The 15,710-nt window shown below is 33.8% G+C and overlaps 1 protein-coding gene across 2 annotated transcripts in view; it reads left to right on the top strand.

Moving 5' to 3' along the window:
- The window catches only part of LOC111502736 (uncharacterized), a 199,537-nt gene that overhangs the window by 124,228 nt on the left and 59,599 nt on the right, over positions 1-15,710 (top strand). For both annotated transcript variants that reach the window (XM_023156893.2, XM_074183695.1), the window contains one exon: positions 14,033-14,494. In XM_023156893.2, coding sequence (XP_023012661.2) covers positions 14,033-14,494 — 462 coding nt within the window. The remainder of the gene's footprint in view (positions 1-14,032; positions 14,495-15,710) is intronic.

Genomic DNA, 15,710 nt, shown 5'->3' with positions numbered 1-15,710 from the left:
CTTATAATTGGATGAATTATTCCCTTTTAAGTTACGACCCTGGAAATTGGTTGACTGATTTAAAGTTAAAGGTTTTTTCCATTTTTAGATACTTTTTAGATATTTTTTCCATTGCTAAGAAAATTTTCTACAATGAACTTCAAATAAGAAAACCTTTTATGATTATCCGAAACATATCTTCAACAACATATGATGAGCAGAAAAAGATATGACATCCCAAAAGAACAATATATTTGTAATGAAATGAAGTAATTTATGGTGCAATAAATGTTCGCATTATTTGTCTCGAAATGTCTTTCCATTTCGAGACAAATAATGGGCCAATAAGATGGCCTGCAAGATCACCAGATCTTATTATTTTGGACTATTTTCTCTGGGGGACATTGCAAAATAGGATTTACGCTGGCAGAGAGATAGAAAATGTGGAAGACTCGATATTGAGGATTTTGAACGATTTCGCAACAATGGAATAAATAAGTGTATTAAGGACAATAAATAATTTCAAAAACTACACCTCACATTTTGAAAATACTAAGGATCTTCATCAAGTATCGGCCAAATCAATCAGAAAAAAAAGACAATAAATAAAATGAAAAACTGAGTTCAAAAATGTCTCGAAATGAAAGGACTCCAATTCGAACACTTGTTGCGCCATTAATTGTTTTGTGTATACAAATTACTTCATATTTCAATTTTCATTACAATTATAGTGTTCGTTTCTGATGTTATTATTGCTCTCATTTCTTTTTCTGCTTATTGAAACACATATAATATGTGTTTCAATTTCGAAGTTCATTTTGTAGAAAACGCTCTTAGCAATGGAAAAAATATGAATAGGTACCTAAAAATGAAAAAAACTCTCGAGAAACTCTACGGTACATAGGGAGACGTGAAAGTTGCTATTGTGTTTTTATTCAACTCAATCAACCAATTTTCAGGGCCGTAATTTAAAAAGGAATAATTCACACAATTATAATGAAATATTACTGAAACGTCCCGAAATATAAAATTCAATTTAATTTCTCAGTATGAAGTGAACGTCGACGATACAAAAACTACCACAAAAAATACAGGTCCGTATTTAAAAATTCAAAGATAGGGGTGGCCCAAGTCAGATGACACCCTGTAAAAAAATTCATCGACATTCATGGTTTTCGTTCATGGGTTTTCCTGTATATCTCCAGAACCAAAAGAGCTATTTCCGGTTTTTTTACATAATTGAATAGGTCTGCATATGCAGACGACATAGTTATCTTGCAGACCGGCAAATTTGTGAACACACTGTGCGACAGAGCGCAGGATGGGCTCAAATTAATAGAAACATGGTGCAAGGAAGACTTACTGTCGATCAATCCTAAGAAGACTCTGAGATGGTCCTTTTCATCGGGAAAAGATGTTTATCGGGCTTAAAACCTCCCGAAATCTTCCAAACTAAACTAAACTTCTCCGAAGAGGTGAAATACTATCCTCGACAAAAAGCTAACATGCGAGTGCCCGGAGTTATCGTCAATAAGAGAGTGTGTGTTCAGCGAGTCTTGGCCTACATCTGCCGATATAAATGAGATGTCTCCCAAAGACCTGTCCACCTTCCTGAATAGCTTCCTGAATTTGAATAGCCCTGTATATTTTTATTTTTGACAATGTTATAAAATTTTCATAGGATTTTTTTTTCAAGGACAAAACATAAGCACTACAGAAAAATCATAAAGGCGCTCTAAGAGCGATGCCTGTGCGAAAGTATTAATTGACATTGGATTTGAATCGCTGGAAAAACGTTCTCAGAAATTATACACATGCATTCTTCAAAACGATAATAACAGTTGTCAACAAGAAAATCTCTGAGTATTCTTCTAAAAATGTTTTTGAACCACTCAAAAAAAAGTTTGAGTTTAAAAAATGGAAATTTATCTGAGAAAACTGTATGGTCAAGTGGTATTCGTAAATATCATTTCCTAAACTACTCTCAGCTGCATGCTTCGATATAAGAACAAAGAATCAATTCCCTAATTGATAACGATTCCAGTGTGAGAATTCGTTTTTCATTTCGGTCTCTTTTATATGTTCATTGGTGAGTTTTATTTGATTTACATATTCGTTTGAGTTGTATCAGTAGAGTTAGGGTCTAGTCACTTTCACAATCATTAAATCAGATTATATCAAAGTTTTAATTTTTATTCACAATCATATTTGAACATTTGATTATATTGCTTCGATTTGATTGAGACAGTGACGGTATTTGAAATTGTGAAAATGATACATAACTCGACCTCGATAGTCATGTTAATCTCGTGGCTGTCAATTTTATCGCTGTTGGGAAGAAGCGTTTTATCGCAATAAAACTCTTTTTTTGGTGGCCTAGCCTTCAATATTTTTATCATTTTCAAATCATCTAAAGAAACAATTCGTTCAGGCCAGTCTCACCTCCCTACACTGTAGGTTAACGAACTGACATCTATCAGAAAACAACTACTCCTTTGGCTAATACCACGAGGGGCGTTGGATTATATCCGACAGGTGTCAGTGCAGGATTCTTCACTGAACTTCACAGAAATAACTTCAGTGCATTGACACCTGTCTGATATAAACTAATGCCCTTCGTGGTATTATCCAGGGGAGTAGTTGTTTTCTGACAGGTTTCAGTTCATTAACCTACAGTGTAGGGAGTTGTGAGTGGTCGAAACGAATTGTTCCTTCAGATTTTTTTATTTATAGCCAGTCTTCAAGTATAGCCACTGACTATATGTGAAAATTTTTATTATTTTATTGGTTTGAAAGAAATAATCGATGAAAACCGTGTAAAATAAAATATTCCTATTTAACAACAAATATCTATTATTCTTTCCTGCATCCATTGGATGTGATACTTACATCTGCTTTTTAAAATAGAGGAAGCAAAATTTATTTTATGAACAGCGATACAAACTTTTCATAATATTACCTTTCAAGAACAAGGGTGTAAAGTTTTTTCAAAGATATACCAAACTGACAAATCAATCTTGAATGAATAAACCAGCAAGTAGATATTCGACATAGACTAAGGTGAGTTACTATTATACACAGTAGCAAAAAGGAAGGAACAATTTACAATAATCAACTGAAATCTTTATCAAGTTACTACCTACTGGTTTAATTATTCAAAAATGAATTGTCAATTTCGTATGTCTCTGAAAACACTATACAAGTCAGTTCGTCACATCCAACAGGTGACACTGCGAAATAACGTTCCAAAAAAAGTATTTGCAAGTTCAAAAATTCGCTGAAATGTACGAAATCTTGCAATGCACAAGAAATAATAATTCGGGACCTCAACAAAATGAGCGGATCAATATTTCCATAGATGACTAGGCTGTACTAGGAGCACTGACGAATCCAAAAGTGGCATCAAAACTGGTGTGGAAAAGCTGCCGGAGAAATTGGTGAACAGGAATAGATTCACTGTATACTGGGTGCCAGAATAAGCTGACGAGTGTACCCTACTCCATATGGTAGTCTGGAAAGTTTCCGACCTAATAAAGATACAAGACAATTCTTCAGATTTTTATTTTTCAACATAGTTTTCTTTTAACTTTACACACTTCTCCCAACGATGCTCCCATGTCTGTAACTCGTCCAAATAGTACTCGGCGTTTTTCTCTGCAAAGTAGCTGTTTACGAAGGTAATTGCCTTTTCATTTGACAAAAATATCTGTCCTCCTAGGCAATTTTTAGATGGGGAAACAAAAAGAAGTCACTTGGAGCTAGATCTGGTAAGTAATGTGGATGGATGGTCAAGCAAATCAAATCGAAATTCGTAATTCGTGGACAGATGCTGAGGTGTGAGACGGTGCGTTGTCTTGGTGGAACAGGATTTTTTCTGCAAATGTGTCCGTTTTTCTGCCTTCATCTTTTCAAGTAATATTGCGTAGTATGGTCCTGTAATGGTGAAGATACTTGATTAAAATAAAAATAGTTGTCATAACTATCCCAGCCGACAAAACAGTTTTTTTGGAGCCGGTTCCCCCTTTGCAGTCCACTGCTTGGACTGAATTTTTGATTCGGGCATATAATGGTGTAGCCAAGTTTCATCTACAGTGATTAATTGGCTTAATTAAATTGAATTAATTCGAATTTATTGCTCCTAAACTGCTCCAACAGAGCATTGGAAATGTTCATTCGAATACGTTTTTGGTCTAACATGAGCAAACGCGACACTCAACGTGCGTGTAGCTTTCTCATGCCTGAATTTTAATTTAATATGTGACAAACACGTTCTTTTCACATGTAAATGACCTCTCTCACCTTAGTCTAGCACCATTTGGTGAACCTTGGCGATGTTTTCGTTAGTGGTTGCAGTTTTTGGACGTCCTGAACGTTCATAGTCTCCCAAGCTCTTAGGTTAAGTCCAAAGTGAGTGGGTCTATTCGACCCTTCACCGCAACCCGCAAGGGTTTATTGTGACACACACTTATTCATACTCGACCAAACAAACCCAGCTTCTTAATGAAGCCAATTAGTTTGTATAGTGAGTGGTCTTTCAGGTGAGATGGTAAGAGTACGGCTCTCCCGAACTCAGTATAGCCAGGAATCCAGACCAGAGGCAATCTGTTAAGTATCCTATCGGGAAGAGTTGTTTTTGGCAATTTGCTACCAATTTAGATGTTGCTCGGTAGGAGCCAAGAGCTTCCAACGCCGCTTGACTGTAAATTTCCGCTTGGAATACAGTCGCATTTGTTCCTAGGTAGGTTGATACCTCTGTCCTGAGTCTGTGTTTGAAAACACCTGCACCAGGACGGGAAGGTATTTCTGATCCATCTGTGAACCATCAACTATCTGCTCTTGATATTTTCTTCTCCTGGAGGATCCAGTCTTCTCTGTTCGGGAACAGTACTGTATAAGGCAGTTCGAAGTTGACAGTTGAAGGCATAAGGTCGGTGGTCATTTCCAGAATTTTGTGAATTCCAGTGTCAACCAACAGTCTGTTGCACTCTGCATTAAATTGATTTGTGCAATTGGCAATGTGCACAAGTCTATATGCAGTCCATCTCTCCTAAAAAAATGTGGAGAGGAGGTAAATCTAGAAGGATATCAATGGCCGCTGACGGTATGGTACTGACGGCACCACCGATGGACGGACAAGCCTGTCACTGTAAGCCAGAGAGCTTCGCCTGGGTCGTTTTCTGTAAAGCCTTCGGCCACCAGGCAATGGAACCATAAGTGATCATGGTCTAACAATCATCACATGAATTCAATGGATTTGTTTGGGTCCTAAACTCCAAGTTTTACCACAAATTCTTCGACATGTCCATAGGGACAGTCTGGCTTTGTGTAAAACTTTTTCGAAGCATTCCAGCCAAGATATTTCACCTCCCTTTCAAATGGCATGACCTCACCATTGAGGGAAAGCTCTTAGAGCTAAAGTCCCCATACTCAGAATCCATCTCATCTTTGATTTGTTTAGGCGTATTGCTTTTCAAAAACAAATATTTAATGACAGCTTGATACTCGATTGTGTCCATTTCCATAAAATACTCAACATCAACTCATTGAAACAACTGCGCATCTAAAATGGCTGAAACTTTGGTTTGTTTGTCAAGAGACACAAAGAGAACCGAAGAACTGCTTCAACAAAACAGGGATGAAGACAGCTCGTCATATTTCATGCGAATGTCAGGCTTTGGATCACAAGACGCAAACAATTTATGGACACCCCAAATTATGTCCAGAAGAATATAATATACATCCAGCAAGATGCCTTCACAGACCAGTACAGCGAACAAGATTGCTGGAATGAGTGTAATGAAAAAGATGGTGGAAATGCAATAAGTCCTTGAGGCTGCAGTGTTTTCAAGAGACTTAGAAGAGATAGATAAGATGACTCCCAGAAAGCGAAAAAAAAGTTCAACAAATACTCGGCTCTAATACTCTATATCCCCCGAAGAATAAGACTGACAAATAGAAAACAAGTAAAAATCTATCCCAATATAACTGAAACTTCCAACCCGCAGCTCTAAAAAAATTTCTCTAGAAAAATATCCTCACAAAAATTTAAGGGCGTAATTTCGGGTGATCTAGCCGGCCATTCTATGAGATTGTGCCTATGTCTCCACCGGTTTGTAAGATTGTCATGTAAGCACTTTCGAATCAGCCTATCAGTTAAAAATTTATTTGGGTTTGTCAACTATCCAAACCAACCGATTGGGAGGTGTGTACCCTGATGGTTCGATTTCCAAAAATAAACCAGTATAACACAGGGTGTTCACTAAACATCTGGCAAAAAATTAAGAGACTACTCCTTGGACTATTCTAAGGATATTTTGTCCCTAGATGATTTTTGATATGGCGCTTCATTTCGAAGATACTGGGCGAAAAATAATTTCGACAATAACAATTTTAAAATCATTGACGTAGCCGAAATAAAAGTATAGCGTACTACACTGGACCTACCAAGTAATAAAAAATCTAACAATTCAGTTCATCAACAACATTCCGATTTCTACAAACGGTTGCAGACATTCAATTAATCATTTAAAGTCTTGTTAGTGAAGTCCTCTATCATGAATGGATATAGTAACGCAGAGATGGCTGACATGCAATTCATTTATAGACTTGCTGATGGCAATTCCGTGTTAGGAGTCACACGTTAAAAGGTAAGACCTCGTTAGTCCTTAGCTCGCACAAGTTTCTCAAATTCTGAGAGTTCTCGTTCGTATGGGGGAGACAGCTGATTAACGGAAAAACAGATGTTAAACAACAGAACATAATTCATTGGAAGCTAGGCATTTATTTGAAATATGTTTGTTTAAAATATGTTTTTCCGTTAACCAGCTATCGCACCCCTACAAACGACTATCCTCAGAATTCAAAACTTGTGCAAGCTAAGGACTAACGAGGTCTTACCTTTTAACGAACCATTTCCTAATCGTAATGTGCCTAATAGAAAAACCTTTCAAAGTATACATCAACGAATTCAAGGACCAGGAAGACCAATAACAGTAAGAAGAACGGTAGAAGTAGAAGAGAATGTGCTGACCATAATAGAAGAAGATCCAGGTACCTACCTCTATTCAAAAAATTGCAATGAGGAGAAAATTGGATTCTTGCATTCAAGGAAGGGGTAGTCATTTTCAACAGTTCTTGTAAACATTACATTTAATTTTTGGCAATAAATTGTTATTATTTTTTTCGCTACGTATCTTCTAAACGAAGTGTGCTATCCAAAATCATCAAAGGACAAAATATTCTTAGAATAGTCCCTTAAATTTTTGCCGCATATTTAATAAACATCCTGTATAGACTAATATAGAGAATCAAAACATCTATAAACTTATTATCACTAGTTTAGGAGAATGAAAACCTATAGTTAACACGAATAAAATATGTAACATCTTTATAACACTTGGCGTCAATTACAATTTTAATTATATGGGAATGAAGAACACACGTTCTTTTGTAAATATTATATATCTACCTTGTGCATATAGGAATAGATAATTTTTGTAATTCTCATGCGTGAGTCTTCAATCAATCTCCATTACTATAATAGATGAAAATTGATTCCTGTATAATTATACCGTGTTTACTGTAAAAAAAAACATTACCGTTACTGTTGTAAATCTATTTGATTGAAGTGTGCCCACTTGTCTTTAAGGAATAAAAAATAATTTGAGTAACAATTTAAGTTCATACAATAATGAAGCTATCAATATTCATTACGAACAATCAGGTAATGACAGAGTATTAAGTTGATGAAATAAAATATCTGGGTCCCGTTGTATTCACTGTACTCAAACTTCCACTAATATACTTCAACTTTGAATTTCTGATGATGAAACACAAAGAATTTCCGTAGAAAAAAAATATGATTTCATACTTCAGTTTCATATATTCTTGTTGTATGCATATTATTTACTAATAATCAGTTGGTTTCTTCATTTTCTATAATGGTAACATTTTCTCTATTGGTAACAATAAACGCTACAACTCGAATAGTATTTCAACAAAACATAGTGTTTCACAAAGATCTATTCTGGGGCCCCTATTGTTAATTATGTATATAAATGAAATTTGTAAAATTATAAAAAATGTAAGATTCTACTTTTGGCAGATGACAAATTTATATTACATGATATTTCACGTAATATAAATATGTTATTTATATTAGGTGAAATTAGATGAATGAGATCATCGATTCTTCACTGAGAGAATTTATGTTAGTTCCCAACCGACCAATTGAGAATGAAAAAATTTAATTTGTCTCAAAATTTAAATAGTCAGGTGTACTTTTGAATAGCTTACTAAATTTCAATTAATAAATTCAAATCTATCATACTTTCATATTTTCAATATTTCATAAATTTTTTCTCATTAAATAATAAAATATGATGGAAATTTCACAGAGGTTTCAAATTAGGACACTGCATGTAATTTTAATTAAAAATATACCAGGTTTTAACAAAATAATTATACACGACACCTTTCAGTTATTTCTGGAGAAAAATTGAACATATAGTTCAATGGTCAATATTTTTGATGAAAAATCAAGTGAAACCGATTCCGATTCAATCGAAAATAAAACCAAGTTCAGAATTTTTAATAGAAACATGTATATCTTATCAGTACATTTATTAGAATATCATTTTTTTTTCAACCATTCAACTCAAGTGACCATTTCCTTCGAAAACGGTAGAAGTAATCTCTTTCAAATTCAATATGGCGATATCATAATGTTATTTATGGAAATATTCTAAAAAAATGTGTCTAGATCATATTTTCATTAACTCTGAGAGCAATAAATATGACATGATACTACCTGTTACAGTAGACACGGCTATAACTGATCACCATACAATATTACTCCAGTCGGTCGGTAGCCAAGCGGTTCGGCGTGGGTGATTTGTTCACTCACTGGAATTGACTGCCGTGTTGGTCGGTGGTTCAAGCCCTAGTCTGAACGATCGATCTTCACTTGCTATCGTCCAACCCGTGTTAGGAATCACACGTTAAAAGGTAAGACCTCGTTAATCCTCAGCTTGCACAAGTTTCGACTTCTGAGGGTTGTCGTTCGTAGGAGTGCGACAGCTGGTTAACGGAAAAAACAGATTTTAAACAGATTTTTAAACAGATCGTAATAAGTAACAAAATTGAATCGAAAAGTAAACAAACCAATAAATATTTCGAAATTTTAAACGATTCCATTTTAACCGCACTTGTTTAAAAGATCGAGTGGAATGAAGTTATCTGTCCCCATTTAGATCTCGATTCTATAACAAAAAAATGTATTGATGTAATAAATAATAGTATTGAAAAATCTACCCAAATAAATTAAAGTGAAAAATAACGAACAATGAAGAAAGAAATGGGTCACAAAATCTATAATAAAGTCAGTTAAATGCAAAGAAGTATATATATCATAAATGGAAGAGAAATCCATGTGATGAAACATTACAAATTGAATATATACAAAAGAAAAAAGAAGTAGAATACTCTATTGAGCAAGCAAAAAATGTATTACAGAAATCGCGTGTAACAAGAACATAATATTTCAAAAAAACTCTGTCAAACAATGAACGAAGTATTGAAAATCTCTGGCTATGGAAAAATGAACGAAATCATAAATAAAACTGGCGAACATATCAGTAATCCAGCAGAAATGGCCGAAATATTCAACAACCATTTCCTAAGTGTTGGTAGAGATTTGGTAAAAAGAATCAGAGACAAAAACTATTTTAATAAAAAAAAGTAATACTAAATTCTACCTTCTTCTTACCAACTTCTGAGAGTGAAGTAATAAATTCCATAAATGACTTGAAAAATAAAAAATCTCCAGGATACGATGGCATAAAAGCGAAAACTCTAGAAATTATCCAAAAGTATATAAGTTCTCGTCTGGCTTATATAATAAATAAATCTTTCAAACTAGGTCATTTCCCTGATGCTTTCAAGCTATCAGTTGTTACTCTCAATAAAGGAGGAGATAGACAAAATATTATAAATTACAGACCAATCTCACTCATAACATTTTTAAGTGAAATAACAGAAAAAATCATTAAACATACACTAAATGAATTTCTTAACAAATCCTGTCTGCTTCACAGTACGCTTCTGCTGTCTGCTTCACAGTACGGTTTTAGGGAACATAAGTCCACACACAGGACGCAATGGGCTTATTTCATGATTTTTGCTTTATAGTTCACTCGATAGAAATTTCAAATTAAAAAACAGTGCACTTTGTTTCAGCTCTCTAAGTATCGTAGTTTTCTCGTGATTAATTATTAAAAATCAAATGTGGTAGAGCGGTGACGTCACGCCCCTATTCCCGCTTCTTGTTCGATTGACCAATAGGAACAAAAGAAATAATCAACAATGCCAAATCGTAAAATTTACGAAGCCTATAATCATCAATTCAATTATGAAAGTGTATATGAACCCGTTAACGTTTCAATTAATGAAAAATGAAGCCAACAAACAAATAAATATACAATAATAAGATGCTCGAATCGACGAATTAAGCATAAAAATGGACAATAATATTTACCTTGATAACTGAAATAGTGCAAGTTATATCTAAATATGATTCTGAATAGAATTTAAATAGCTGTATTTTCAAATGGTTTTCGAATGTTCATGAACCCTAATAAAAAAAAATCAATTATGCATTCATACCACACACCAAAAATAAGAAATTCAACGTTACTGGTTATTAGCCATATTGTCATCCAGTCAGCCAGCGCCCTCTGTAGTGTATGCGAAAATGTGCTCTTTCTAATGTCAATGGTTTCTACACATAATTTCGTATTTTTGTTAAAACAATTTCAAAATGAATGTTGAGCCTAGTTTTGAAGGGATCGATGAATTTTACTTGAAAAATTTGCAATACTTTGGTACCGAAATGAAGAATGAAATATTGAAACGGTAGGTGGTATGTTTAGTAGGTCCCTTTTATTTGTATGACATTCATTTCAGACTTTGTATTTTATCGAAGGATGGGAAGATTTGATTTAATTTTTATTTTATCTCGACCAATCAGCAGTATGGTGACTGAAAAGAGAAGCAAAAATATGTACAGTGAATTGATTTAATTTTTATTTTAGCTCGAACAAGGTAGTAATGGTAAAATCCAATCCAAAAATAACCTGAAAAAATATTTTTCGGAATGTAAACTAATGACACGGAATATGCAGCAAAAAAAAAAACGTTCTTTAATTAGATAATTATAACAGTTGTTTTCATACCGAGTTGACAACAATAACAACAAAAATGGCGTCTGTCAAATTGGATCATCAGATCTGTGATTGGATATTAAAAACCAATACACTTGGCAACTCCGCTCTAGACACGATCAATTTTATTGGTCAACAGACACGCGGCCAATTTAAATTCTTGCTTTTCGAATTGTTTTTTCTTTCTGCAAATATAGAAAGATCTTGGGACCGATTAGGCTTGATAAGTATAATATACCCCTAACTCAATCAGTCTATAAGCAAACCAGTATCATTTTCCATAGCATGAAACAAGCCCATTCTCGCACTAACAAATACTGTCTATGAATGTCTGGACCAGGGAATATCATCCATATGAGTCTATTTAGATTCATTAAAGGCATTCGATAGCGTTGACCACGGCATACTTTTGGCTACTCTGCATGACATTGGCATCAGAGTTGCAGCATACAATTTATTCAAAAGTTATTTGAGTAACAGAAAACAAAAAGTAAAAATAGAAAATATAAGAAGCACCGAAGAAACAATAACGTGCAGAGTACCTCAAGGGACGGTACTAGGGCTTGTGTTATTTACAATATATATGAATAACCTCTTTCTACAGGAAACAGATGGACAAATACTCAGTTTTGCGGATGATACTGTGATAATTTACACGGCTGAAAATTGTTATGATCTTAAAGTCAAAGCAGAAGGTGACTTGAAAATTTAAAAAAATGATTCGACAGTAGACAACACTCGTTGAAAATTGAAAAAACACATTACCTACCGTTCCGTAGTCTTGAAACTTCTCTTCCCCACCACTATAACCCAACCATTCAACAAGATTTGAAAATTGAACTTGTGAAAAAAATAAAATATTTAGGTATATTTTAAGATTCACACTCGAGATGGAATGAGCATATATCATATCTTGTGAGAAAATTGCCTTTTCTATTATCATATCTTGTCTAGACCTCAAACAACAAAAAATTGTGTACAAAAGTTTAGTGAAAACTCATTTGACTTATGGGACCATATCGTGGGGAGGTGTATCACGAATTTACCTGACTTTGACAGAAGTCTCTCAAAGAAGATTCCTCAAAATGATTCTACAGACAGATCTGAAGTATTCTAGTTATTCTCTTTACTCTGTAACATAAGACAACTCTATACCGTACAAGTAGGTATTAAACAATATTTGAACAAAGAAAAATTGAAAGAACCTACCCATTCCTACTGTACAAGACAGAAAAAAAGGTATGTTATTCCAAAAATTAACAAAACAGTCGGACAAAAAAGTTTCAATTACATAGCCCCAAAATTGTTCAATTATCTGCTGGACACTTTGAAAATGGAACCCTCTCTCAAAAAATCCAAGAAACATTTGAAAACATTGTTAACAGAAATAGAAAGAGAAGAAATACGTAAAATTATAGAAGAGTAAAAAAAAATATTGAATGCTTTTATTTTTATAGAGATTGTACTTTCGAATGTTTATCGTGATTATTTTATTCAGTGACACTTCAGTGTACTAATTTACTGTAGTTTTTATTTATAAAAAATTGTGAATTATTAAGGTTACTTTAATTCAATTTAATTTTTCAGAAGTTTTCAGATGTTTATTTTACTCAGTACCTCTTTTTCTCCGAATTTATTTTATTGTTTAATTTATACAAGAACTATGAAACATTAATTTTATCACATTTGATATTTGAATCCTAATATTTTTTACCCATATTGTTTTTAATTATCATAATTGTTCTATTTTGTTATTGTTCTGTAATTTACCCACACACAGGGTTTAACCCTCAGTGGAAGTATCTGTCTATTCGTCAAGGTACATTGTACTCCATATACTTCATTTTATATTCATGTATTATAATTTAATGACGAATAAATTATTATTATTATTATCATTAATTGACCTATAAATTATCAAGACGTATCTGGAATACAATATATATGAATACAACTCCAAAAAGTTAAAAATGGTATATAAAAAATACTAAAATAGTATAAAAATTCTTCTAACAATAAAATACGTTCAAATAATATATAATTACAAGAAGCTAAAAAGTTAAAAATGAAATGTGTTCCTGAGAATATTGTCCCATAACACAGAACAAATCAGGAGTATTCAGAATAGTTAGTTCCATATTACACTTATACTGGGGCATAAAAACATATATATATATATATATATATATATATATATATATATATATATATATATATATATATATAATATATATAAAATATGTTTTTTCCTCAACCAACCAGCTATCGCACCCCTACGAACGACAACCCTTAGAAGTAGAAACTTGTGCGAGCTAAGAACTAACGAGCGCTTACCTTTTAACGTGTGATTCATAACACGGTTGGACCATAGCAAGTGAAAATTGAGGATTCAGCCTGAGGCTTGAACTATCGACTCACACATCGGCCGAATAATTGAGTGAACAAAGCACCCACGTCGAATCGCCTGGCTACCGACCGAATAGGCCAGTTATTACCGGAAGATGATTGTTGATAATAACAGTCAGAAAGTTATAAAGTAGCTTGATTTGAAATGATTTTTTTTTCCCGCGAACATTTTCCTCATTTATATATAGTTTCACATTGTTCATACATTATTGCGCCGCAACAAAATGTAGGTACAATCTGGAATTACTTCGATAAAATATTACCCAATTGGTTGATTAATATTCAGTCCCCAAAGATGTAAACATGAAAATCAATACATATTTAGCCATGCATTTTGTTAACCATATAATTCATGCGTTACTTTCGAAAAGTACTGTATAATATTTGTGTAATGTGGAACGCATATCTTCAAAAACTTTTTTTTTCAGAATTTACTGAATGAAGCACCCTCAGATCCGACTGTGATAATCTTCCCTGACGTATCCAGCAACACAATGTCTCTAGTACTGGACTACATATACACCGGTAATGTCGTAGTCTACTCAAACACAATCCAGGACTTTATTAGCCTAGCCGCTCTCCTTAGAATTCAGCTGGATATTGGCTTAAGCCAAATGTTACCAGAAAAAGACAACCTAATCCAACAGAATGACCAAAAATTCGTGAAAAAAAACGGGGAGTTGGGTTCGCAAAGCGATGTGGAGTTTTACAGCAAGAGAAATCAAAGGAAGTTACCGAAGTTGATGCCTCTCCATCGGTTTCGAATTCAAGAAAAGCAAGCGATCCAAAGAAAAATGTGTAATTATGTTTTACCTAGTCCTTGGTGTCCCAGATTGAAAGGACTATATGGTGATCCAAGGAACACGGAGTTTAGTCATGGAGAAAATCGAGTGAGTAGTTTTTTGTAGATATATTATAAAAGCAAACATTATTTTTGTATAAATATGACGATCTTTGCAACATGCAATGTTGCACAATTTCCTTTTACATATTATTGATTTCTTAAAAAATGTGTGCATTGGTGCTTTTATATCGGTTACTGCTTGACCTATATCTGATGATTTGAAAGATGAATATATTTGAGATTCCTCTGCATGAAGATGATATTTACAAAACTTCAACTTCTTGAAAAATGTATTAGTATAGAGGGTATAGAAAAGTGGGTCTGAAATGCTGCCTTGGGGTACTCCTTTTTCAACTTCTCTCCAGGTGAAAGAAATATCATGAATCAGCACTTTTTGTAATCTATTATCTAGATAAAGTGATATCAACATTACTCATTCATTACTGAACTCAAAAAAATGTAATATAGTACAGAGTATTTCATGATTGATGGCGTCAAATGCTTTTGAATAATCCAACAGGATGGGCTTGTTTCATGCTATGGAAAATGATACTGGTTTGCTTATAGACTGATCGAGTTAGGGGTATAGTATACTTATCAAGCCTAATCGGTCCCAAAATCTCTTTATATTTGCAGAAAAAGAATAATTCGAAAAGCAAGAATTTAAATTGGCCGCGTGTCTGTTGACCAATAAAATTGATCGTATCTACAGCGCAGTTGCCAAGTGTATCAAATCACAGATCTGATGATCCAATTTGACAGACGCCATTTTTGTTGTTATTGTTGTCAACTCGGTGTGAATACAACTGTTACAATTATCTGATTAAAAAACGTTTTTTTTGTAAAAGCTAGGTCTCGGCGATTGCCTATTTTGCTGCTTATTCCGTATCATTAGTTCACATTCCGAACAATATTTTTTCAGGTTATTTTTGGATTGATATTTTCTGGAGTCATTCTACAGTTCACTGTACATATTTTTGCTTCTCTTTTCAGTCACCATACTGCTGCTTGGTCGAGATGAAATAAAAATTAAATCAAATCTTCCCATCCTTCGATAAAAGACAAAGTCTGAAATGAATGTCATATAAATAAAAGGGACCTACTAATATACCACCTACCGTTTCAATTGTTCAGTCTTCATTTCGGTACCAAATGCAAATTTTTCAAGTAAAATTCATCGATCATTTCATAATCGACTCTTGGTAAGTTGTCGGGAGGGCGCTGGCTGACTGGATGATAATATGGCTAATATATCAGTAACG

This window comes from Leptinotarsa decemlineata, unplaced genomic scaffold, assembly GCF_025532065.1.
Source record: "Leptinotarsa decemlineata unplaced genomic scaffold, Ldec_3_MD MMD2_tig00026340_RagTag_RagTag, whole genome shotgun sequence".
Lineage (NCBI taxonomy): Eukaryota > Metazoa > Arthropoda > Insecta > Coleoptera > Chrysomelidae > Leptinotarsa > Leptinotarsa decemlineata.
The sequence above is the reverse complement of the archived record's forward strand: the minus strand, read 5'-3'. Positions and strand labels throughout refer to the sequence as shown.